We start from the raw sequence: 26,759 nt of genomic DNA, 5'->3' as shown, positions 1-26,759 counted from the left end.
AGGCTGACCTTTCCAGGTAGGGGGTGGGGTGCAGGCACAATGTGGTCAGATTCCCAGCATTCTGACATTTGGTGTAGAAGGAAGTCTGAGATATGCATTTGTCATAGGCTCCACCCACGCGGTTGAGTCTGTGTTTCTCTTGGAGGGTTTTCTTTTTGAAAGGATTGGAGTAGTTTTCTTCCATTTTGGGTCAGTGAGTACTTAAAAAATTTATATATTCCTAATCTTGCCTGCTGAATAAGTAGTAATTTAGAAAAATAAATTTATAGCAAACTATGCTTGAGGCAATATCCACAAATTCCTAGCTATCTGAAAATACAAGTAAGTATTAAGTCCAAGTAAAATAAAATAGGTTTATATCCGTTATTTAAAGGCGTGGTGCATGCCTTTAATCCCAGCATTCAGAGGCAAACGAAGGTGAATCTCTGAGTTCCAGGCCAGTCTGGTTTACAGAGTGAGTTCCAGGACAGCCAGGGCTACACAGAGAAACTCTGTCTCAAAAATTCAATAATAATAATAACAATAAAATAAACTAGAAATGTACTTTGCAATGACTACCAATTTTGCCTGTTATGAATGTTATAATGATTCTATCAAAAATTCCAAGTAACTTTTAAATCCAAATCTTACTCAGAAGAATTTTGTTTAACACTGAAGTATTCCCATAGAATTCGACTTTGTCAAAGGCATATCCATTAAAATGAGTTTTGAACAAGAAAAACCCAATATATAAAACATATCCACAAACACAAAATTTTTGGAATGACAGCAAGCCTGGGACCTTGCCATCTGGCTTCATCTGTCTCCTACAAAATGAGGGCATAGCATCTGGAATAGTTTGAAAACCACTTTGCTGTGTACCATGTTCTTTGAAATTGTCAGCTTATGCAAGACTTCATATGGAAACGCTCAGTTATTTGGAATAGTACTCTATTCTCGCAAACGTGTTTCCCAGTGTCATGTTGGTTTAACTGTGAAGGGGACTCATTACCTCCCACTCCGAGAAGGGAGTGGAAAGCATCTGGGGCCACAGAGACATAAACTGAAGTGGAAGTCAACATCCCCCCTTCACCCTGTAAATATCAGAGTAGGCTCACAGCTCCGTCAGCATGTCCATCCTTCCTTTAGCTCAAAATAGCTCGGTATTTGTAATGATTTGCCAATTCTCTTCTTAAACTAAATAAAAAGTCCTTGCATTCTTAAACTAACTTATACACTACCACATCATTTCAGGCTTACTTGTTAAACGGAGAAAATGAAAGTTTTAACAATTTTTCTATCTACCCCAGAATGCAGTGTATGGGGGGGCACTTTCAAAATATTATATGTATTACTTTGATCCATAAGGGCTCCTTCTAACCAAAACTGATTAGACAGTAATCAGGCCCAAGTGCACAGCAGTGCTTTGGAAGATAAAGAACTTGTATTTCTATGTTTTAAACTTAAACGTGGCAGGTTCAGGATGTCGATGACTGTGTGCACACCATACTTCACTTGGCACTACAAGAAAATGCAGATTTGAAAACAAAATTATATTCATTTTTGGTATTTTGAGACAGGTCCTCGCTCTGTAGCTCAAACTGGCCTTGAATTTGTGATCCCCTCGTTTTAACTCCTAAGTATTGAGATTATAAGTATTCTCCACCACAATCAGTTCAAAAGTTTTGGAGTCAGGTAGCGATGGTGCAGCACCTGGGAGGCAGTGGTAAGTGAATCCCTGTGAGTTCAACACCAGCCTGGTCTACAAAGTGAGTTCCAGGACAGTCAGAGTGGTTACACAGAGAAACCCTATCTCAAAAAAGCAAACAAACAAAATAATGTGTTTTGATTCTCCAGGCATGGTGACACATGCCTTTAATCCCAGCACTTCGAAGGCAGAGACAGATGGATCTTAGATCTCTGAGTTCAAGGCCACCTGGTCTATAAAACAAGTTCCAGGAGACTACTCAGACCCTAACTTAAAAAAAGAAAAAGAAAAGAAAGAAAACAAGACAGAAGCCTCATTTTATCTAGCAGTGGTGTTGCTTTGCTACAAAATGAGCTACAAAATGAGCAGTTTTATTCAACAAAAATCAGTAAGTTTAAAAACAGCAACAGTGTATGAGTTAAGAATTCAAACTATGGTTTGAATATTTTTACCAAGTAAAATACAGGGTGATAATTAGTAATCTATAAGAAAACAAAACTGACAGAAGAGTTAGAAAATATATAACATTGAGTAACCATGTCTTTTACATTTTCTATGTGAGAAGTTGAATGTTTTTCTGTCATTCTGCCTCTCACCCAATCCTAAAGATGGCTATAGGTGTCCGCAGCAGAAAGGTCTCCTAAGAAGCTGTAATACCGGTCCGCACAGGGATAACACCAGCACACTTGGCCATATTTGACCCAAATAAACTGTAGACACCTAATGACGTAGCCCTGCCACTCAGCGACAGTCACCAATTACAGAAAATAAAGCTAAGCTAATTTCTTCCAATTTTATTAAATAAGTGTTCCATCCCAGATCCCCCAGCCCCAAACCAATACAAGGTCTCACTATGTAGATCTGGCTGGCCTAGAACTCACTATGCAGACAAAGCTATCCTTGAACTCAGAGATTTATCTGCCCTTGACTTTTCAGTGCTGGGACTAAAGGCATGTGGTACCATGCTTGTTTTAAATAAGTTTTTAGAAAACACAAACTGATACTATTTACTATCATTTATTAATTCTATCTTCACTGAGTTAGAAGTGGGCAGAACATCTTACACCCAATATTTTTGGTAATTCATAATGTTTCCAGTTTGAATTTCATAGAAGCCATAATCCACTAGGAATTCTGATTAATCACCTACATAAACCTCCTCTGAAGTTTGACATTTTATGCTGTGTTGATCAAACTTCCTAAGCTTTGCTTCTCTGTATAGGAAATGATGACTGGCTTACAGGATTGCCAGGCGGCTTAAGCATGTGATATTTAGGTTTCCATGACAAAATACTGACTTACTGTTTCAGAGGTTATAGTCCACACGGTGTCCTGATTGCATTGTTTTTGGAACTGTGGTAAGGTAGAACCTCATAGAAGGATGGAGCGGAGAAAAAGAAGAAGTTTCTTCTTGCCTGTAGAAACTGAGAAGGGTCACAGAAAAAAAGGTGGACCATGGTGCCAACATCCCTTTCAATGGTACACCCCTATGGCCACAGGCTGGCAACCAAGCCTGCGAGTAACAGCCAGCAGGGGACATTAGTTTAAGCTCTACAGCATGACACCCTAAATCTGGACTTCAGTGCCGAGACTATTGCTATGTCTACCTAGCCAGCCTCTCCTACCTTCTGCAGGGGCCAACCATAGCACTGTAGATGCGATTAGAAGTCCCTGTAGGACCTCACAAAGAAACGTGGGCAGGGCCTGACAACCCCATTTATTTTTTCATGTTTTACAACAGGCCTAATTATGTAGTCCAGGCTGGCCATTAATTTGAGGCAATTCTCTCTCAGCCTCCTAAGTCTTGAAAATTACAGGTCTGCTCCCCCTGCCATGCCTTTACCATCTCATTTAATCATTAGACCACCTCCTCCATTTAAAAGGAAAAAAAAAACTTACAAACTACTTAATTTTGTACCATCTCTTCAACTCTACAGAGTTTTCAAAACTGCTGTGACCAGATCACCGGGTAAATAAAACAGGTGCAGAATAGCCGTAGAAATCTGGAAGAGAAGGCTTAGACTAGTTGGGGCTGACCAGATTTTCAGTCTTTGCAAAAGCCACTGCTTAGGACTGGCGGTCAGCAGCAGGTAGGTATGCAAGGTCCGGAACAAACCTTTAGCATGAGGCTGGGTTGGCTTTAGGAAGTTCCTAAAAACGGTGTTCCTTTGTAGCCCTACAAGACAGAACAGCACCCTCTGTTCAAAACACACCTTAACACTTCTCAAACACCTCCCCAGTTCCTAGAGCTGCCAATGGCTACAGCTAGGGGACATGGGAGATTAAAAGGTAAGAAGAAAGTAAAGCAAGAAAACAAATTAGCTGTACATGAAAATTCGGTGGGCCAGGACTGGAAGCACCTAGGGAGGTAAGGCAGGAGGATGGCGAGTTAGAACTCCAGTGTGCCTGGCCACAGAGTACGTTCCAGAGCAATTCGGGGAGGGGGCAGGGGAGAAGAAAAGGGAATCCTTAGTTCTAGTTGCTACTATGATTTTGGAACAAAACTGAATATTCTAAGGAAAAATAAAGATCACACAGTGTGCACACACGAGCACACATAGTTCTTTTTGAACATACAATGAGCTAGGCCTAAGGCAGCATCAAGTTCAAGTTACTGGTGAATCAAATGTACTTTTCACAGATCTACCATCTTCCCCAGTCTCCAACTTCCTTCTGAAAAGGCAGTCTCCTTTCCTAAGACAGCCAACCTGTAGAACAAAAAGTGAGGCCCATGCCTCACTCCTCACTTGGCTTCAGCTAGAATCATTCAGCTCACAATGGTTACATTACCTTTCACACCTAATTAAAGGATTTCCTTTGACCAAGGGCATGGAGCGTGAAAGTAACAGTAATTGGTAGATTAGAGCCAACACGAACTCAGTGGGCTTAATTAAAGTAAACGAACCAGCTATCTCTGGGTCAGCCCATCCTTTTAATACATGAACCACCACCATCGTCTTACGGTTTTTGAACACTGGTTATGGTTAGGTTTACACTAGGTAACAGCTGATCCAGAGGCAGGTCCTATCACTGCCATCTTCTTCTTAACTACCAATCTTTATCCAGAAATAGTCACCGTTGTGGCCAGGAGTACATACAGATGAAAATATCTTCAAATCATCAGTTCAAAATGTCCAGTCAAATATCACAGCGAGCCAAGAAAGGACATCTAGCTAAAGCTTACTAAGAAAAGGTTGGGAAGTAAACATTTCTATTAAAGACACGAAAGAAGCTCTACACTGCCTCCGATGACTTACCCCAAACTTATGAGTAGAACTTCACAAGCTATTTAGATCTCGCATACTTGGTTTGTTCTAGTAAACATCTAAAACCCATTATACCATTCCAGGCTGTGGCGGCACACACCTTTAATCCCAGCGCTTGGGAGGCAAGGGCAGGCTGATCTCTGAGTTTGAAGCCAGCCTGGTCTATAGAGTGAGTTCCAGGACAGCCAAGGCTACACAGAGAAACTTTGTCTCAAAAAAACAAATCCAAACCACTATGCTTTATCAAAAGCAAAAGAACTAAAAGAAAAAAACGTAAATTTGGAAACTGAAGAATACAGGTTGCTACCATGAAGTATTTATCATGTGCAATTAACTCCACGAATTTTGTAGGAATCATATATAACCAATTTAACATATAAATTTAGGTGAACATATTTCAAAATTGTTAAAGAGAAATCTATGACTTCCTAGCTGATCATATAAGCTGCAATTTCTGGTTTTTTTTTATTTCTCAAAAGCTAAAGAGATAAACATAAAAATTAGCTCATATACTTAAGCCTGACTGGAGTACCTCAGTACTTACTACCACTGGGAGAAGGCAGCAACATTCATTAACTACACGAAGGGAAATTATCCTTTATGACTTCTACATTCATAGACAACACATAAAACTCTCACAATAACTAAACCAAACACATGGGAGAGAAGAGATTCTTAAAATTCTCAGTTTAATTCTACCCAGCTGGGAATATATTGGAGAAACAGTAAACACGGTAACTGGCAATGTGGTCTGGTGACCACAACCTCTTCCCACCAGTTAGTCAACTCATAATAATTAAGACTCAAATCTCTCAGACTAAGAAAAATTTAAAAGTCTCAATGTACAAGTTAGTGGTTTTACTTGAAGTATTGCTTTAATTCAACCATATTAATAATGTTTGGCCTGTACACTGTCTATGACATTTTAAAGACCCACAAAATGTTAATCTTGGCTAACAAATTTGAAGAAAGTAAAACATCTTTAAAAATTTCAAAGCCACCGAAAATCAGGCCAGTTATATTTCAATTGTGGAGAAAATTTAATGGTATTTTAAACTGTGAGATATGATTTTTTTCCCCATAAAACACCGTATGTAATTATTTCTTTAAACAAGTCAATGAATATCACAAAAAATACTTATAATTTGTTTGTAATGAATCCATAATGTTCTCTAGCTGAAAATATAGATACCCTGCATTATGTAAGATAAAAAAGAGAAAATTTCCAGAATCACTTTCATAAAATCAATTACAACTGAAGGCTTTCTGCATTTAAAAATTAATGGCTTTCAAGGAGGATGAGGAACTATGATCCTTAAAGACACTGAGAGCATCCTGACGTCTGCAATGAAAGGGAAAAGCTACTAATCCTAGTTCTTCAACATTTATACATGCACTATAAATTACAGCTCTGTATAACATTACAATACCATCCAAAAGAAAATAAGGATATACAAAATATTTGATAAATAAAATTATTGCATTTAATGTATTTTCATAAAAATCCAAATCATATTCCTTAATGTTGTACCAAACAATGCCAGTTCAAATTAAAGAAAATGTACATCAACACTACCTGAAAACAAAATTAAGGAGGTATAAAGCCCCACTTAAACTTTGTTTAATTTGTGTCAAGTGATCATGGCAACAAAGACTATTAAAATTATCTTATAATTATGCACAATGAATGAAAGCATAATAGATAGCAAAGTACTTTTCTACCATAAAATTATTTACACCCACTTTATTCAGCTAGAAACACTAGCTTGAGAGGTACTGGTCTGGTATATTCCACTTGAAATAACTTCTCTACAGCAAACAATTGTCTTATATTTGGAACATGTTGAAGAAAATAATTGTCTCATCATTTCTGTGTTTTGAGTCTTGATTATTGACAGTTCAAGGTATTGTGGGAGAATCCTGGTGTCCTGGATGGCTCGATGAACCCATTAAGATCAAGCAGTGTCTGTATTCTGAAATCCTCTCCAGTCCATACAAGTGCTTGTCCGTGGAGGCGGCAGGTCCCGGCTTCTCCTACTGGCACTGGGGTGTGACGGGCGAGCGTGTGTTAGGAAAGTTTCACCCCGATTTTGCTCTGTTCCTTCTTCATCAGCCGCTGCGCTTCCTTCTCCATTTTCTTTCTCTGTTGTTCTGCTGCTCTCTTTTCTCTGTCCGCAATTTTCTGCTGCCTGAAAAGAAACACATTTCCATCTTTACTTTCATAAAATACTGTACAGGTAAAATAGCAAATAAATTATAAAAAGGGTGCCTTCTTATAATCAAGAAATAAATGTTTAATAATGTTTAATAGAAATGTTTAATACTTTTCTCATTTCTCTGAAAATTTCAAAGATTTTTCAATAGGAGCATTTCTGCTTATCTTAGAAGATAACTTTACAAAAGCAATGCTCTCTTTCTGTATAAATGGATGAGATGGGTCACAAGCTGAGATTTTCCAGTCACAGCATCAACATCTCCAGGGAGAAGGAACCCAAATCTCCTTACTTTCCTTCTTCACCTCATTTCTATAAAACTCTCTACTTCAGGGGGAAACTATCCAAAAAAGTTTGAAATTGTAATCAATTCTCTCGTTATTACAGTATATTTTTAAAAATCTGCTAAAGGATGTTAGAAACACATTGCAAAGAAGAAAGGATTTCAGATGGATCTTCTACTCACAACCAAGAAATTTCCAGATTAGCATTTGAGCAGCTCCATCCGGCACACTTGCAGGAATTTATCAGATTCACACTACGACTCTAGCTGGCTCTTAGCCTGGTATAACTCCACAGACTAGAGATGACAGAAACACTCTGCTCAATTGGCTTGTGTAGCGAGGGAGACTGGGCCTGAACACAGGAAAGAGTGAGGGACCCTGGGTTTGGTGTGAGACAGTAACTCAGGTCCGTAAGACTGAAGAGGGAAAGCACAGGCTACCACTGAGCATGGAATAGGGAAGACCAGATCTATGCAGAACACTCCAGACCGGGGCATCTACATTAGCATATGTACAACTGAAAGTTTATGAAAATGAGGCTAATGCATAAATATAATATTCATAAACATTCGCACACCTCTGATTTTCAGTAACAACTACAAATGCAAGGAGGCAGTTACAGATGACCAAAATTCCACGAAAGAGAAAAAATTCTTTGTGCCAACACTCCAACTTTCATTATCAACTAACCACATTTAAAAAATGAAAGAAAACTGACTTTAAACTAGTTCTACTTAAGTCAAAGCATTAGCATTAAAAAGTAGAAAGGAAAACAATTATAACGGATTGAATAGGTTATAAGAAGAGAAACTTTGACATGGTTCCTATCTAAAATGAAAATATCAGTAATCAACATTCCAGGCACAAGAAATAATTCAGATTTCTGAAGGCAAATATATATATATCATCCAGAATCATGTCTGGAATTGATTCAGTACTAGAGTAAATACTCATTGAACTGATCCCAGAGCTAGAGGATTTGAGGGTGGCAATGGAACACAGATCACTGTCACAACGCTTAGTGTCTTTCTAAAGAGAGCAATGCCACAAGCCTCCATGTCCTCCATGTCCTCCATGTCCTCCATGTCCTCCTGTCCTCCTGTCCTCCATGCCCTCCTGTCCTCCACGTCCCACACTGTGCAGCACACAGCATGACTTCCGTCTGTCTAATATTAATAATCTCATTCAATTAAATTGTCATTATAAAGTAAAATATTCCTGTTTTCATTTTTGTTTTATTTAAGGAACACGACAGAGGATGGAAAAGGGAAAGTTTTTAGAGTATTATTAAAATGCTGTGCTCACGGCTGTAGATTCCATAACAATGTCATTAAGATTATTAGAGTCAAATGAACAGCTCTTCCTTTTATCCTTGTCCTACACAAAAATAATTATTAAAGCCCCTCAAACTTCCTAAAAATAAGTAATTTTTCACCTATTATTTCTAAAATTCAGAATAAAAATGTCTGTCTGATGATCCTGGCAACATAATTACTTTAGTTCACAATTTTAAAAACACCTTTTATTAAAGACCCATTTACACTGACCAAAGGGAAGATAAATATGAAAAACTCTCACAACTTTAAAAATATGATTCCCTGTAACATTTAAAAAAAGACATGCTGAAAACACGATTTAAAAGAAAAACAAAACAAAATATCTACTTAACTGCACCCTCTGCTGGTTATTTAAGGTTACTATAAATTTGCCATCAAAGACAAGAAAAGAACAAAAAACATAAGTACAAGGAAAAAGTAATTCATTTTATATCCATAGAGCAAAAACAATCATAATCTTAAAATAAAAATTCTATCACTATTTGCTATTTTTTTTATATTTTATGTGTATGTGCATGAGCCTGCATGTATATATGTGTATTATGTGTATACAAGTACACACAGAGGCCAGAAAGGGACACTGAATCCCCTGAAGCCTATATGGGTGCTGGGAACAGAACCTGGGTCTTCTGGAAGAGAAGCAAGTGTTCTTACTCACCAAGCCATCTTCCAGCCCCCGCTAGATGATCTTAAATACATATTCGAGACTAGACGGATTGACATTTGAGTGATAACACAGTTCTGCTTTTCACTCTTCCCTTATTTTTTGACCCATCCTGGAAATACAAGAACTAGCCAGGTGGTGGTGCACGCCTTTAATCCCAGCACTAGGGAGGCAGAGAGAGGTGGATCTCTCTGAGTTCGAAGCCAGCCTGGTCTACAAAGTAAGTTCCAGGACAGTCAGGGCTACACAGAGAAACCCTGTCTCAAAAACAAAACAAAACAACAACAGCAGCAAAAGACCAAACAAACAAACAAACAAAAAAAGAAGTAAAAGAACTAAGTTTATTACTCAATGAAATATAGAATGACCATTCAACAAAAATGAACTTTAAAACTACAGAATATTATTTGCTTTTCTGTAGCATGGGTTGTTAATCTGACTTCTCTGTTTTATGATACTTCTGTGGACACTAAAGTAAGACACATGGAGACTGTAAGGGTGCCTTATTAGCTACTTCTATTCAAATGTGAAGTTCAGACACTATATTAAACTGTGAAACAATAAAATCAAAATGACAACTTCTAATTTAGAACAGCACATCATTTCACAGGAGATTGTGACTACCACATGGTATGTATATGCAAGCAATTTTTACCATTAAGATTATTATGTATTGATTTAGACAGTGCTTTAAATCCATATAATGAGATATGAAATCTGGAATTCAGAACATGTTCAATAAGAAACCAGTTCTATAAGGTTCAGTGTGGGAAAATAGAGACAGACAGACATTTGGCAGAGTAGGTTTTCCTTAAACACAAGAAATAAATTAAGTAAAGTAGGCTTTACTTAAACACAAGAAATAAATTCAAGCGTGTACTCAAGGTGTCAGAGAAATGTCATCTGCATACCTCAGAACTTCTTCTGCTTGCCAGGCCGCATCTTCTTCTTCTTCCCAGGCATTGGTATTTTCTTGCCAGGTATCTAAGTCACCTAGTTCTGACTGCATTGGAAAACAAAGAGAAACTAAGTTCGTAAAGAGTCGTCATCTCTCTACACGGCAGTTCAAAACCAAAACAGTAAAAAATAGAGCAGTTTTAAGTCTAACCCAAACTACCACTCCCCACATCAGGCACGAATGCTCTAGCCTCTAGCCTGCCTAGAACTACAGGTTTCACAACAATGCTGTGATGTGTGACTTTCCCAAGTGGTAAAAAATGTTCTGCACTACTGGTATAATAGCGGCACGCCTCATGGAGCCAACCACTTCTGACTGGATCTAAGGTCTGCTTCCCAGCAGGGAATTCACAGCTGGTACTGTGAACCTGGTCATGAGCCCACGGCTGGAGAGGACACAGGCATGAGTAGGGAACAGGCGGGTGTGCTCACTAAATTAACTCCTAAAGATTTACAGTTACGCCTATAAGCAGGTGCTGCAGTCAGTTTTAGTCAGAGAAGCCTCTTTTTCCAATCGGCTACAGTTTCTGTAGACTCCTAAGTGCTCAAAATGACCAGTGACGGCTGAAGGTTTCACTCTAAGAGGATGCCTCCTTCAAGACCTGCTGCCCCCACTAGTCAGGCTCAGAAAATACCATGGAAGTGGCAGCAGGAATGGGTAAAGCACTGTGAAATGCAGCCGCTCTGAAACGGCACAGCAACTGCACGCCAGACCTCACAGGAGCTGTGACTAACTGCGGAAGACTCACCCATGAGGAGTCCCTCTCAGCATCCCTCATGGAAGTGGGGAGGGCTCATGAGGCCCCCTTTACACCTAACAACCTACAAGGATTTACTGATAGCTGGGGGATGGGAGCAGGGCCGAAAGCCATTTTCTTCAGTGGTGCAAACACTGGCAAGTCAGCAACCAATTAAAATTCATACACACACACACACACAGGAAACTGAAGAAAGACTGTGTGTGTGTGTGTGTGTTGAGGAAGACCAGATTTATATGTTTTTTGTTTGCTTAGTTTTGGTTTCTTTCGAGACAGGGTTTCTCTGTGTAACAGTCCTAGCTGTCCTGCAACTAGCTCTTGTAGACCAGGCTAGACTTGAACTCACAGAGATCTGCCTGCCTCTGTGTTCTGAGTGCTGGGATTAAAGGTGTGCGCCACCACTGCCCGGCCATTTTATGTTTCACAGAATACTGTTTTCTAATTAATTTTGGTTTTCACTTTGTTAGTTTGGACTAGAGAAGAATAGATCCTTTTTTATTGTTTGTTTCTGTCTCTTTTTGGGAGCAAAAAGGAGAGAAATGATACAGATCGACTCTAGAACTAACGGCAATGTCTAACTAGAATAATCTATGTTGGAAATTTTAAAAACAAGCACATACTTTCCAGTTAAGCACATGAAATTTAAGTGCCTGCTATGCAAACATGACAATTTGAGTTTGGACCCTCAGCATCCAGGTAAGAAACTGGACATGACAGTGTGTGCCTGAAACCTCAGTGGTTGGCAAGGGAGAGAGGAAGGTCCCAGAGGTTCCCTGGCCAGTCTAAACAACTGGCGAGCTTGAGGTTCACTGGGAGACTCTGCCTCAAAATGTAAGGTGGAAAGTCATAGAGAAGACATCAGAATTGATTTCACCTCTACACACACACACATTAAGTACACACACACACACACACACACATCCTAAATATACCAAAAACATCCAAATGAAGCCAACAACAGTGAAAATATGTAAAAGATGACAGAAAAAAGTTGGTATTCTTAGTATAAAGTCTCCATATACAAATGATGAACTTCAGGACAAAAAAAGAGTATCTTATCTGAAAAATACTCTACACTGACAATCAACAGGCAGCAGCGAATGCTTACTGGGGGAGAGGAATTTTCGTCAGGGGTGTAGCCACAGGTAAGGTGTTCATGCTCCCATAAATTGCCACTGTAAATGATCCCTCATCCATGCTCTTCATAAGCAACCCTGATAAAACTGATTGGGTCTTTAAAAAAAGGCATGAAAGGAGAAATATCTATGATGCTATATTTTATTGTTTGTAACGGTATGCAATCATTCAACACTGTCTCCTCATTATAATCAATCCCCTTCTCTTCCCACACTATTGAAAATTAGTACTTATTCACAGGGAAATCCAAACAGCCCTATAGAAGAGTACATGACAAAATCCAAAAGATTTCATGTGAACTTGGAAGGTGAACACACTGGTCCTCCCAACCTAGTCAAGCCTGCAGTCGACTGCAGACTCACTGCCAACTCTGAGACAGAATCTCCCAGTTTAAACACCCCTGGATTCTCAGATCACAGAGACTCAGAGACAATGAATGTTCAGTAGTCACTGAATCTGGGGTTTATAACTGTTAGCTGGCATAACCAGTCATGCAAAGCAAGCTTAGGTCTGGGGAGGCATGTAGGTATTTGCAGGATTTTATTCTCATTTTGGATATCTCCTCAGTGGGCACCCCAACTTTGTACTTTGAATGCATCTTAAGTTACATCACAGCTTAAATGTAAACTTGCTCTGTGATGAAAAAAATTCCTAAGTCAAAACTTACCTTAGTCATTTTAAGGATAATTCCTATAATTCTAATTTGTAAATATCATCAAATTTTGTCTCTATCTTCTCTGTGTATAACAGTACCCTGACTAAGTGTCCAATATAATTTGTAATCTTATTCAATATTATATTGATAAGCTTTGGATAAAGTTTTAAATTTGTTCAATTCCTTAAGAATTTTTCTCTTCTTAAAAAAAAAAAAAAGGATGAAAGCTCTCCCTAGCCCGCACTGGCAGACTTACCGACTGATGGATGAAAGGCATGTCTTGTGTAGCTGCCAATCTACTGGAAAAACCTGTGCTACCATCGGGGATACTAAAATTCAATGGTTCTCTCTTCTTAATGACAATCTGAAACATAAATTATAACAGAATTACAAGGATAATCTACACAAAACCACATAGAAATAATTTATCAACATATTTGATAATGCTTAAATTGTGCTTGTTCGTCTTTATAATACACAATGCAGTAAGTTATTCTGTAAACAGTACCAAAATTCCCACGTTAATTATAACGTAAATCAGCTTCATATCAAGAAAACTTGTATCTCATTTTAAAAAATTCTTATTTTTTCCTTCTCCCTGTTTTATGAGGGTCCCTAAAATTTAATTAGGTACTTTAAATTACTAAATTAAATAATAACAGGTCTAATATGTTCTACCAAAAGTATACCTACCATCTTTAATATGTGGAATGGTATTAAAATTATATTTACTTGAAATATTGTAAATATCAGGAAAAGCACCATTAATCGAAATTAATGTAATAAGGCATGATATAATATACTAAATCCCAGCAATATATTTCCAAAATTTAAGATATACATCAACTGAGAAATTTGTTAAGTATCCTTCCTTACTGGACTATTTAAACACAGTTTAAAAACGAAAGAACACACATACGTGGGTGAAACTAAGAAAAAGACAGCAAGAAAACACATAAGGAGTGCTGAATAAAAAATACTTTCATGTTATATAAAATATATGAATCTATATATACATATAGACAAACATTTATGGAATGTTTCTGTATTTGAATAAAAAGCATGAATTTCTGAAATAGAAGAGCAGAATGGAGTAACAAGGCACTATTAGAAGGAGACTGAGGCAGAAACTCTTCATTTATCACACTATGGTGGAAGTGGACAGTATGCACGACTGGTATCAAGAAATAGCAGAATGTGATATACAAACAAGCAGAAAAGTTATTGAATGGCTACTTCTGGGAAGCAGAATTGGCTGAGTGATGAGACAAAGTCAGTCAGGGCTCATTATGAGCGCTTCAATATTCTCCTATTTTTGTAAAGGACAGAAAAACAGTCATTGTGCTCTTTCCAACACCTCTACATCTCTACGCAAGCTCATTTCAGCTCAAAAGGGAGTAAAGAACAAACGCTAACAAACTCACAACAACCCTACAGTATTCTACCAAGGACTGGTTGCAAGAGCTGTACATGGTGTATGATAGGAAATTAATTATTAATGTATAGATATCATCATATGTGGAACTTCTTAAAACTGCAAATTTTATTGGCTTAAGTTTCTCTTAGCAGAGACTAACACCTACTATCTGAGAGCCAACAGAATTTCTGGAAATACTTAGCTATGCTAGAAAACTTGGGAATATGTATTATTAGGTCTGTTTTAGGTCATGTGAATTACGTAGCATTTTTATTTAATCTTAGAGAAAACAAAGTGATACACAGGCTTTCTAATGGACACAATTATACTCTCCAGTTTTACTGAGGCTCTAGGAAGCATTCTAAACTCCAAAAGCACGAATCTTGCACGTACTTTCTGAGTTTTCCTGATAGTTGGTGTCATGTCCTTGAAATAGTCAGGCTCCAGCTGCTCCAGAGAGCTCTGCTGTGCTGCCACACTCCCATTCCCTCCTTCAATCTTGACACTGGTGGGGGCATCTTCATCCCAGGAAGTCCACTCCTCCACATCTGTCTAAATGTAATTGCTTGAACTGTTAGACACAAAAGGACAGCCTAACAGTCACCTCGACCTTTATTAGAGAAACAGGCTTTCTGAGACACTGGTTTTAAAACTTGTTTGAGCCACAGACATATATGCAATTCAAACCATACTCCAAAACTTCTTCAAGCAGGTGCTTTTGAAAACTGAGTTAGCATTACATGTACCGGCCACAAAGGGTGGACTGGAACTTTCCATTTAATCCTAACCAAACTAATCACCTGACTTAAAAAAAAGTCTCAATGTGATATCAAATGTCCAAAAAACAAGCCAGAATTTTCAATATCTCAGGAATCCGTGACTCTCAATTCACATGCAAAACTAATTACAAAATGGCAACCCCACGATGATATAAGTGTAGGATGCACATGAAAATTTAAATATTAAATATTTCATAAAAGTGGCAGGTACTGAAAATCAGTAGGGGAGAAATTAGATGTTACGATATCCATACAATATAATGAATTGAATAAAAGTAAACAAACGATAAGAAAATCACCAAGAATCCTGACCACCCAATCTTTTTGAAGTAGTTTATCTAGTGTGAAAAGCCGTGCTCTGGAGTACATGCTCCATCACAGACTACCTGCTTAGGGACAGACGAATAATCAACTGTGGTGGGCAAAGTTATTTGGTCTCCACTTAATTTCCTTCCTCTGCCAGATCTGAAAGAAACAGGATATACTTCAAGAAACACCCAGACAAGCATACATGAAAACACATTTTAGATAATAATTTACTCAGAAAATTTTCAACTTTATAATTATTTTTCAACTTTATAATTATTATTTTAAACAATAACTGCTCAGAAAGCTATGGTGAAAAGCATGACTCAGCAATCTTGCCAATGTTTCTCAAATCTTGGGCAAAGTAGCTCCTTTTCGGTTAGGATTAGAATTATAGACAAAATTATTGGATTTGGCATGAACTGAACATCAAACACAAACGCAAGCCCCTCTGAAGCCTGTGCTCCTCCAGTGTTCTGGAATCTGGAGATAAAGCTCTACACTACTAATCCGGAGGGACAGCTTTACATTTCACAGATTTCTTGGTAAAATTAAGTATTCAACTATCTAAAAGTTTGAAAATCAGGGGTTGGAGAGACGACTCAGCAGTTAAGAGCACTGATTGTGCTTCCAGAGGACCCAGGTTCAATTCCCAACACTTACATGGCAGCTCACAACTGCCTATAACTCCAAGATCTGACACCTTCACACAGACATACATCCATCCAAAACAAAACATATTTCAAAAGCACATGAAATAAAATAAATTAATTTAAAAAAGGAAAATTTTGAAAATCAATTAGCCAAACTAAACCAATTGATTTCTAAGGATTTGTAGAGAAATATTCATCAGGATATAATATCATTCAGTTGTTAACATGAGCTAAAGAATCCACACTGACAAGACTTTCAAAGCTACTTTACTGAGGCTAATGAGAACTAATTATCAGCTACAGTATCATAGCCACACTGCTAAGGTTCTTTTAAGGCTTGAACTGAGAAGCGTATTTAAAGCAGCTAGAATAACATCAGCTACACAGTGAGACATAAAACACAGTAGCTAAAAACCAGCAGTCTGGAACGCATTCCATTAGAGCGAACGGGGTTATTTTAGGACAAATTCACAAGCTTTATTTTATTCACTTTATTTTTATTCAAATGTATGAAGACAAAACTATTACAGCCTATTACAAAATTTATTCCACAAGTATGGAATTTTACAACACATAATCCAGCTTTGTTTTGACACCTAAGTTTACCCTAATAACAGAAGGTACAGTCAGTCCTAAACATGCTGACACTGACAACAGAAACTCATGACAACAAACAAAGCCCTTGATATGAAAGCAAATATTTCTTATCCTAACACTAACCTACACTGACTAGAGTTTTAGACACTGCAGACACGTGAAGACATCGACGGTCCATGACAATTGTTGACGACACCGTTTACTTCTGTCTGGTACTAGCATTTATTTACTCCCACCCTGCTTTCCCTAGTAAGTTTCTGCTCACTCTTCTTCATTCCCTGACTTGAACATTTTTTCACCAGATCCTCAAGGGTCAACCACTCCATTTCTTCCATATGTTTCTTGACTTCTCACCTCCCAGTGATCATTTCTACTCCACAGCATTTCATCAAAGGCTAACTTCTCAACAGGCTCAACCTAGTATTGTGTGTACATTCTAAAACCTACCCACTGAACAGAGAGCTGATTACCACTTACGCCCGCTTTCCTTCTACCCTACCTTAAATGTATCACTAAGCGTCTCTGGAAAAACTTACGCCAAAAGACCTAACAGCCTAACAGTTCCTCTGGTTGACAGCTTTTTGTTTTTCTGAAACAGAGTCGCTTTATGCAGCCCCTGCTGGCTCACAGAAAGTCACCTGCCTTTGCCTTCCAATGCTGGGATTAAAGGCATGGATCATTTCTGGCTTCAGTTCCACTGATTAAGACCTACACACAAACAATTCAGTACTTATATATGTCCTGAGTTCTCAGTAGCAAATTGAAAAGCTCAATACACATATACCTCTCTTTTCTTAACCCTCTAATTATGACCAAAAAGCTGAGAAAGAAGGAACGCAAATTTGAGGACAGCCTAAGCTACACAGAAATATAGAAGCCAGCCTGGGAAATAGCAACATCTTGTTTCAAAACAAGAAAAGGAAAAAAAGGGCAGAAAATAAAAATTATTATTTTTATTTGAAATAAAATACAATACTTTTGAAATATGTATGTCTTTTGGACATTTGGCCTCTGAAGTCGTCAATCAGACTGAATACGGCCACCCTCACTTTCTGCTCTACATTAATTTTGATGGCATAATGACTTTTAATTACACCCTAAGAACCTAGCTTTGTAATGCTATGTTACCAGCAAAGCTATAGACCCCAGTGCTGCACATACGAGCTGCCTGAATTTGGATTCCACCAGTGCTCAGCAGCTGCTGGCCAACCCAGCTCTGCGGGAACTCTCAACCCTGAGAACACGCTTCCGAATGTCACGGGGAGTCCCGAGGCACCTCGGAGTTGAGAAGCCGCAGCTGGAGTGTGCTATGTGGCGAGACAGAAGGATTTAGAATCTAAGGAAAACCAAATGTAGCCAACACTTTATTCTGGCCACACACACTTATCTTTTTCATAGTTTCTTTGTTTAAAGTTTCAAAACTACATTTTCATTTTATGAGTCTGTGTGTGTCTTATGTGCCTGTGCGTCATGTGCACACCTGGTATCTGCAGAGGCCAGAGAGGGCCCTGGATTCCCCAGAACTGGAGTTTAGAGATCTGTGAGCCACCATGTGGATGCTAGGAACCAAACCCAGGTTCTCTGCCAGAGCAGCAAGGACTCTAAGTCACTGTCATCACTCCAGCCCCTCTCTGTTGGAAGTTTTAAAAATAAATACAAAAATAGCATTTGTATAGAAATATACACGGAAATGCCTAAGCTTAACTTTGCCTAACCACTTCTAAACATTCCAAACATGAAAGAAGACATATTCTCTGTGATCATGGTACTATTTAACCTTGGTCTGTTTCTTTCCAAAATTTTACAGGACTAATTACTTAATATATTTAAATGGAAGATGTGAACATATGAAAGAACAAAACAACTGAAATCCTTTCTAGATCTGCAAAAATGTTTCGAAAAAGCACAGAGATTAATGTGTATTTTAAACAGGACAACTAGTTTAAATAAGATATCCATGTCTTTTGAAGTTAGGAAGTAATCTAAACCAACGAAGAGACAAACAGGTCAGTTTGAACACAGAAATCACTTACCTGCATATTAGTCTCTTTAGGAATGAGAACACTGTGGCTAGGCAGGTACAAACTTTAAATAACCGGAACTGAGTGACAGCCATGGCGAGAATGAGAGCCTGTGGGAAAGACAGGAACGAAAACAACACATGAGACACGTGGCTGAGGCCAGGCTCTTCCTTCGAATCCAAACTAAAATGTCCTTATGCACTAAGAGAAATCTGACATCTTCACTTTTCTCTAAAAGCTACAAATATAACATTAAATTCCAATACAATGTAAGTCATTTAATAGTTGTGAGGAAGAATACTCTTCACCCTCAGTCTCTAAAAAAAGGTTTGCCTAAACTAGTACAAATTTACTTACAATTTAAAAGCTCAAAAAAGGACAACATAGTATATATTAAACCTTTCTATACCTTTTAAAATTTGATTCACCTCAATATAGCACTGTGGAAAATATTTTCAACATTTTAACCTTGAGATACTCTCATTATTTCACAGATGGAGAAACTGAACTGAGTCGAGTCAGCTAACATGTTCTAAGCATAGCTAGTAAGTGCAGACAAAGGATAAAGCCCATCTAGTCCAGGTTTGCAAACTTAGTCATCTGTTCACAGAAACAGTGATGCTTGGGCCTGAACTTAGTAAATCTATTAATCCAGTCTCTGATGGAATAAGGACAAATCATACCCAACAGTAACTTGCAGGTTCTTAAAGATAGCTCATAATGAAGTTTCCTCAACTAAATGAAGTATTACATTAGTAGGTTAAAAATTAAATAATAATAAATATTTGCCTCTCATGATGGGAGGGGAGATATAGATGCATTAGGAAACTAAGGTCTGTATCTTAACCTAAGTGGTAAAATACGATTTGCTTTGTTGCATATATTATTTATATATTATACCGCAATATAAAAACTCAATACATACAGCCAAACAGTAAAGAAAAAAAAAACAGACGAAAACAAGAAAGCAAGGAAAACACACTAACTGTCACGGTCCTTGATCTTGACTGCTCTGTAGTTATTAACTGGCAGCTCCTTCTGAAGAACCACAGCTAGTACTTTCTGGTTCTAGGGTTAAAAGTAGAATGCAGACTGCTAAAGGTACAACGGAAAAGTTCCACAAGGTTCCCTTAGCAACGCCCATGTATTTTGTGCATATGAAGACTGCCTATCTTAACTGAACGGCCGATTCAATGTCAAAGGCTGGAGGTGGCTCACTGCTGAGCAGAGGCAAAGAACAGTGATGCTAAACGAAAGGGAACCAAGAGCACATTACCAATCTCCTTCTTCAAGTAACACACACACACACACACACACACACACAATTTATGACAAATATCCCCAAGGTGGTATACTTGGTTTCAAAAACTGCAACAAAGTTGACTCCTTTTTCTCAAAGAATCTCAGAGATGCCAATGGCTTATAAGCATTATTTGGTTTCCCAATGTTGTCTATATTGTTTCCTACCCTCTTGGTGGAATAAAGTCTTCTTAACCCATGTTTTTCCACTGAAAAACTTCACATTTTCTACTTCACAGCATAGTAATATCTATATACTACCTATGTGTCCTACCCAATACTTCTCTGAAGGATTTTTTTTAACTTGGTACGTTGTTATCATTTGCAAAATAAAATTTGAAAGAAATGTTTGATGCCTCATTATAAGTAGAATGAACAGAATATAATGGTGAATTAAGGCTTCATTAAAGTTGATTGGTCAAAAGTAAGTGTCAACAAATAGAAAAGCAATCTTCCCAAAGAGAAGTTTGAGTAAGCATTAATGCCCTGCACAGAAAATGGATGGAACTAAAGACCATAGTGCTGAGCAAAATAAGCTAATCAGAAAGACAAATACAGCATTTTTCCCCGTCGTTTGTACAAGCTAGATTTCCAATACAAGACAGGAAAATAGATGTGGTACTATTTGTAAGAAGATGGAGACCAGAACAACAATAGTAATGGGGGAAGGGGGTAAAACAAATTGCATTATAAAGGAATGAAATATAATGAAGCCCAGTAATTTATACAGACAATATACATTAATAAAAATTCAGGGTAAATTTTAAAAATATAATAAATTTTCAGGGCCAGGCAGTGGTGGCACACGCCTTTAATCCCAGCACTTGGGAGGCAGAGGCAGAGGCAGGCGGATCTCTGTGAGTTCGAGGCCAGCCTGGTCTGCAAGAGTTAGTTCCAGGGCAGGCTCCAAAGCTACAGAGAAACTCTGTCGAAAGAAAGAAAGAAAGAGAGAGAGAGAGAGAGAGAGAGAGAGAGAGAGAGAGACAGAGAGACAGAGAGACAGAGAGACAGAGAGACAGAGAGAGAGAGGGAGGGAGGCAGGGAGGGAGGGAGGGAGGGAGGGAAGGAGGAAGGAAGGAAGGAAGGAAGGAAGGAAGGAAGGAAGGAAGGAAGGAAGGAAGGAAGAAAGTTAGAAAGGAAGGAAGGAAGAAATGAATTTAAAAGGTAGCTTTATAGCTCAATGGTATATAACACTAGGAAAGGACATACAGCCAAAGAGATACTCCTGTAAGATTTTTTGGGAGGAAAAAAGACATTTACTATTTTGGTGCTGTGACAGGGCGCTGCCCTAGGCTGAGAACAAACTTCATTCAGTCTTGTAGCTACACTTCTCATACATTCCTAAGTGTCATTACTCAGTAATACCCATCACCCTGAATGACTCCAACAAAAAGTAGAAATAAGATTTCAAGTTTAAGTGAAAAACCAGAAAGTTGGATTACTACTGATTACAGAACAGAATTCCCTCTTAGCAATCAACAACATTCCGATTCTGTGAGAAATCTGCTTCTGTAATTAATGAAAGAGACCTAAAATTCACTAACCATTATGAACCAAGTACTACCTAAACACTTGCTAACTGAACCCACAGAACTTATTTCTAGTGAAATAGATATTTTCCTCATCTAATAGAATAGAATAAGCACATTTCCACACTCCTACAACAGCTCACATTGAAACCTACATCGATTTAATTTGAAAACCAAGAACAAACTGGTCTCAAACATCCTCAGTAATCAGGGGAGATATAATTCCAGGATAAAATTTCCAACCAGTTTCACGAAAATGGGGAAAATGTACCCAAGCTATTAAGTAACACTTTATCAATTACACTGACTCGTAGACAAATCTTACTCAGGACTCGTACATAACGCTGCAAATTCAAAGGGATGGATATATTGGCACACACCCTGTAACATATGCTACACTCGAGAGGAGAAAACACTTCCTGCAGAGAAACCCTCTTTGCTACTCCGTGGTCTTGAGTTTCTACATCTACTTTATTCAAAAGAAAAAAAGCCTAGAAAGACAAGACCCCACCAGTGTGCCTCGGTTTCTTATCTCTAAATCTTGGGCAGTGCCAGCATTTATGCACTCAAATATTTCCTGAATGAAAAAGAACCAGCATTCCTTGGGCCGTAACATGTTCGGGATGTAGTCCAACTGTTTCACCACTCCCAGGTAACAGACGAGGGCCATAACTGGCCTGAGTAATTTAGACAGGTTAAACCAGGACTAACTGGAAGAGATCCCACGGCCTGGCTTCCCTTACATATTCCGTTTGAAATGATTTTAATCGTATACATATCGCTACAGTCTGGTTTCTAAAATACCCTACAGATCATCAATTAGAAAAATATTTGGGTCTACTTTGTAATTTGGGTGCTTTAAAATGCTTTCTAGAGCCGGGCAATATTGAAATAACCTACTACCAAAATTCATGAATTAAAGAACATTCCTTAAAATGACTAACAAAATTCACAAACGATATATGACAGAGGAAGAATTTTGAAAAAATGACATCTCCGATCAAGCAATTAGGATGAGAGGTCTGTTGTGCCAACTGAGAAAGATCTCTCAATAGCTGGGGTGGGAAGCCTAAAGAAAAAGAATCTTGCATGAAGTCAATCCCTCCTTGTGCTCAGTGATCACATCCTGGAGTAAAGATCCATCCTACAATTCATTACACCAAGTAGTGATACCCACTCAACGGGTCATTTAGTGCTGTACTTCACAACCCGAGCCTTATCATACAAACACTCCAAAGTCCTAGGATCTACAGCAGCACAGAACAGACTCAAAGGAAGTCCCGAACTCGCTGAAGTTAAAAATCCCAAAGGTTCCAATGAAAATCCCCCTGCACCCAAAACAGGAAAAACGATGGGTCGCCAGCAGAGGCAAGTAAGCAGAAACAGCAGCGCTGTTTTGGCAAGCTGGAGGTAAAAATCGTCTCTGTACCATCGGGCCTTCGCATGTGACCCCGCTGGCAAAGCCATCTAGGTGGGCCGTCTTCTGAAATGACTCCGCGGAGAGTTTCCTAACTGAAATCATTTTCACTTTCGCATGACCCACCTAGAATCTGGCCGACGGGGGAAAAAACGAAAATCATACCCACTGCACAGATGAGCAAAACAACACGCGAGCTTTCTGGTTACGCAACCCCACGCCCGGCGGCGGGCGTCATGCGAGGCGCTCTACGCCGCAGGAGGTGGGAGCCAGCAGGGTGGGCTGAGATTCGGAGGTTGGGGACATCGGGCCTCGGAGGTGCGAGGCCCGGAGAGGGAGGACAGGAAGGAGGCGCATTGCCCTTGGGGAAGACTCAACACGGGGCTTTTCCGGGTCGGCAGCGCACAGGCCGGTGTCCCAGGCGGTGCGCGTGGCATGGCGAGGGCACACGGGCTCAGCCGGTTCCTAGCCACGCCGGGCTCGCCCCACAGGTCACCCTGACCCGGAAACAATCCCCCCCTCCCCAGGGGTGGCCCGGCGTGGAGGAGGTCGCTGGAAGAGGACCGAAGAGGAAGGCGGCAGGGCAGGAAGAACGGGACGACCCAGAGGGAGACCACGGGTGGTCGGGAGGCGGGTGGGGTCGAGCCAAGCCCCCCTCGCGGGCGGGCAGGCGCGCGCAGGCCGCACACACTCACCTGCCCCTCCCCCTGCCCGCCCGCCCGCCCGGCGGAGGCTCCGATCCGCCGCGGGCCGCGCGCGCGGGCGCGCACGCGCACACACACACGCGCGAGCGCTCGGCAGGCCTGCGCTCGCGAGCGCGCCCACGGCTTCTACCCCGCGCTCGCGCTCGGCCGGCTCAGCCCCAGCTCCGCTCATTCAAAGCCAGGCGCGCGCTCCGTCGCAGCCGCCGTGGCCGCCGCGCAGCCGCCATGGCCGCCCCGTCGCCAAAAGCCCCGCCCCACCCCCGGCCCCGGATCCGCCCAGGTTCCGCCCTACTCCCCGCCCAGGCCCCGCCCTATTCTCCGCCTTGGCCCCGCCTCCAAGGCGGAGCTAGGTGCTGTCTCCAGGCTCTCTCTTCCGCACCCCGCCCCACGTCTCTTCTGGCCCAATAAGGGGATAGGCTGCTTCTTTGACGTACAAGCCGCAAGCCAATGGGCGTAGAGGGCGTGGCTAGCGCAGCAGTGATAAGGAAGCTTGAACTCTGGCCTTTGGTTGATAGCAGTAGTTGTTGCTTTCCCTGATTTATTTATTTATTTATTTATTTATTTTGGTCGTGGAGCGAATGGGCTTGTGCCAAGTTGTCCTCCTTTCCTCCAGTATAGATGAGTGTCTCGCCCGTGACCTTTCTGCTCCATCCGTAAAAACCCGCCCGGCAGATGGGGCCAAGGGGAAGCTGCGTCTACATTAGGAAGCATTGGAGGAGCTCCTCTGTCTCAGAACTGACTAGGACAGACTCCAGTTATTGAGGCACCTGAGTCGTTTACACGTTTCTTCCAGGATTTAGCCTGCTCGACTAAAATCTTAGTTCAGTTTTTAACTGCAAGTAAAGGAGCATTTCCTCTAAGTTCCTCGTTATATCCTGGCCTGCATCAGGGCTAGGCATTACCAAGCTCCTGTTCTTTTGTGTTTCTCTTGGAATTGGATATTTTTATGTTGTTTATTTTTGTTTTGTTTTTACTTTTTATTGTACATATTCATTGTACATGTTACTGTGCCCCATAAAAATGCTTTCACATAAGTATACATTGTATCTTGAACACATGCTCCACCCCCACTACACCCTCCCCCTTTTTTTCTTCCACCTCCCATAGACCCTTGTTCCCCCAGAGTCTAGCCTAGACAGTTTCCTTATTCTTACTTATGAGTTTCTATGCTGTCTTCTATCTTGTATGCTAGTAAACCCTAGAGCAGCTGTTCTCAAGCCGTGATTGCGAGCCCTTTAGGGCTCGAACAACCCTAAACAGTAGCAAAATTAAAGTTATGAGAAGCAACAAAAATGATTTTATGGTTGGGGGGGTCACAACAACATAAGGAGTTGTATTAAAGGGTCACAGCATTAGAAAGATTGAGAACCACCTAGAGTTTATGACTGTATTGGATTAGGAACCCTTAAGCTACTGTTGGAAAGTAGGGGTGTGTGTGTGTGTGTGTGTGTGTGTGTGTGTGTGTGTGTCTGATATATCCAAAAGCTGAAAACAGTTTTTTCCAAATTGTTTCTCAACTAGTCTTTTTCTTCATATATCAAGATCTCCTGAGTAAATTTGGAGCGTGGGGGTCACGGGAGAGGGTGGAAGGAGACGGGGAGGAAGAGGAGCAGAGAAAAATGTATAGCTCAATAAAAAAAGACTTGGAAAAAAGTGACAACTGCCTTTTATTCATCCATTATCTGTCACTTAACTTCCAGCATTCTACCCCATCCTCCTCTCTGCAATCTGCTCCACAGTTTTATCAGTAATTTATTGTGTTTCCTTTCCTTTCCTTTTCTTTCTTTCTTTCTTTCTTTCTTTCTTTCTTTCTTTCTTCCTTCCTTCCTTCCTTCCTTCCTTTCTTTTTTTTTTTTTTTTTGGTTTAGTTTTTGTTTTTCAAGACAGGGTTTCTCTGTGTAACAGGCCTACCTGTCCTGGAACTAGCTCTTGTAGACCAGACTGGCATCGGACTCACAGAGATCCTCCTACCTCTTCCTCTCAAGTGCTAGGATTAAAGGCATTCACCACCACCACCCAGGATGTTTTATTTTCTTTATCTGTCTTTGAGAGTCTTACTGATCTTGAACTTAAGTCCCTCCTACCTCAGCCTCCACGGTATTCTGGAATGACTAATACGTACTGTAAGTCCCAAGTACTGGTCTCTGGCCTTCATCTTTGGAGGCCCCATCCCTGTCAAACCTTCACCTTTCCCTGGAGGAGGGTCAAGACAGCCCACCAAAATCTTGACCACTCCCCCAGTCTATTTAAACTGCTTCCCTGGAAAGTTCCCCCGTGCTCTCTTCCCTTCCCTCCCCCCCCACCACCACCTCGGGGCCACCGAGATCGCAGGATTAAACTGGGATATTTTTTAATTTGGCTTGTTGTGATTTGGCTTGATTGGTATTTTTGCATCAGCAGAGAGTTCGTGTTAGGAAAATTCCTAATATGTACCACCAATTCAAGCCAACAATTTAGTATGCTTACCCTGCAAAAAGGAAGAAAGTGAATTTAGCATTCTAGGTAAACACAGATGTATTATTTAATCTCTTAATCTGGGTTTCCTTTTAAGTGAATTTACTGCTTACAATACTTTCGTGAAGTCTGGCATATATCAAGCAATCATAAATTATAGTCATTCAACAATTGACCACATTAAAGAAGTCCCCTGCAGTCTGCTAACAGGTATCCTAACAGTAATCTCTTCTATCATCCAAATTCCAATACTCTATAATTTCCAATATTTTTTGGATTTTCAAAATCCAATAATTCTGACATGAGATTTTTTTTCCAAGATAGAGTTTCCCTGTGTAGCCCCTGTAGATCAGGTTGGCCTTGAACTCAGAGATCCACCTACCTCTGCCTCCCAAGTGCTGGGACTAAAGGTGTGCACCACCACCAGGCTGTTTTATCTTTTAAAGTTTATTACTTACATCTTTGTTACAAATTACTTATTATACCCCATGTTAATTTCTTCCTTTTCATGATTATTTTTTCTCTTTTAATTTGTTACTGCCAACTAAAAGGAAGGAGGGCACACACTTCTATAGAAAACCTGGTGACTGGGTCCATCCTTGCTTCACAACATAGAATGATAGAA

General features: G+C 39.9%; 1 protein-coding gene across 3 annotated transcripts; it reads right to left on the bottom strand.

Moving 5' to 3' along the window:
• Positions 1-6,414: 6,414 nt before the first annotated feature.
• Positions 6,415-23,425, bottom strand: Ebag9 (estrogen receptor binding site associated antigen 9). Of its 3 annotated transcripts, none has more exons than XM_048457147.3 (7): positions 23,142-23,425; positions 18,744-18,841; positions 15,541-15,619; positions 14,769-14,927; positions 13,215-13,322; positions 10,363-10,454; positions 6,415-7,142 (listed from the first exon to the last, which is right to left on the bottom strand). In XM_048457147.3, the coding sequence occupies exons 2-7, from the start codon at positions 18,824-18,826 to the stop codon at positions 7,022-7,024; spliced, it is 642 nt and encodes a 213-aa protein (XP_048313104.1). In that variant the 5' UTR covers positions 18,827-18,841; positions 23,142-23,425; the 3' UTR covers positions 6,415-7,021. The 3 variants fall into 3 exon arrangements, with proteins under 3 accessions (XP_048313104.1, XP_048313105.1, XP_087754896.1); XM_048457148.3 differs by lacking the exon at positions 23,142-23,425 and adding an exon at positions 19,718-19,799; XM_087898770.1 differs by lacking the exons at positions 14,769-14,927; positions 23,142-23,425.
• Positions 23,426-26,759: the final 3,334 nt, after the last annotated feature.

This window comes from Myodes glareolus, chromosome 19, assembly GCF_982192425.1.
Source record: "Myodes glareolus chromosome 19, mMyoGla1.1, whole genome shotgun sequence".
Lineage (NCBI taxonomy): Eukaryota > Metazoa > Chordata > Mammalia > Rodentia > Cricetidae > Myodes > Myodes glareolus.
This window is presented reverse-complemented; position numbering and strand designations above follow the sequence as displayed.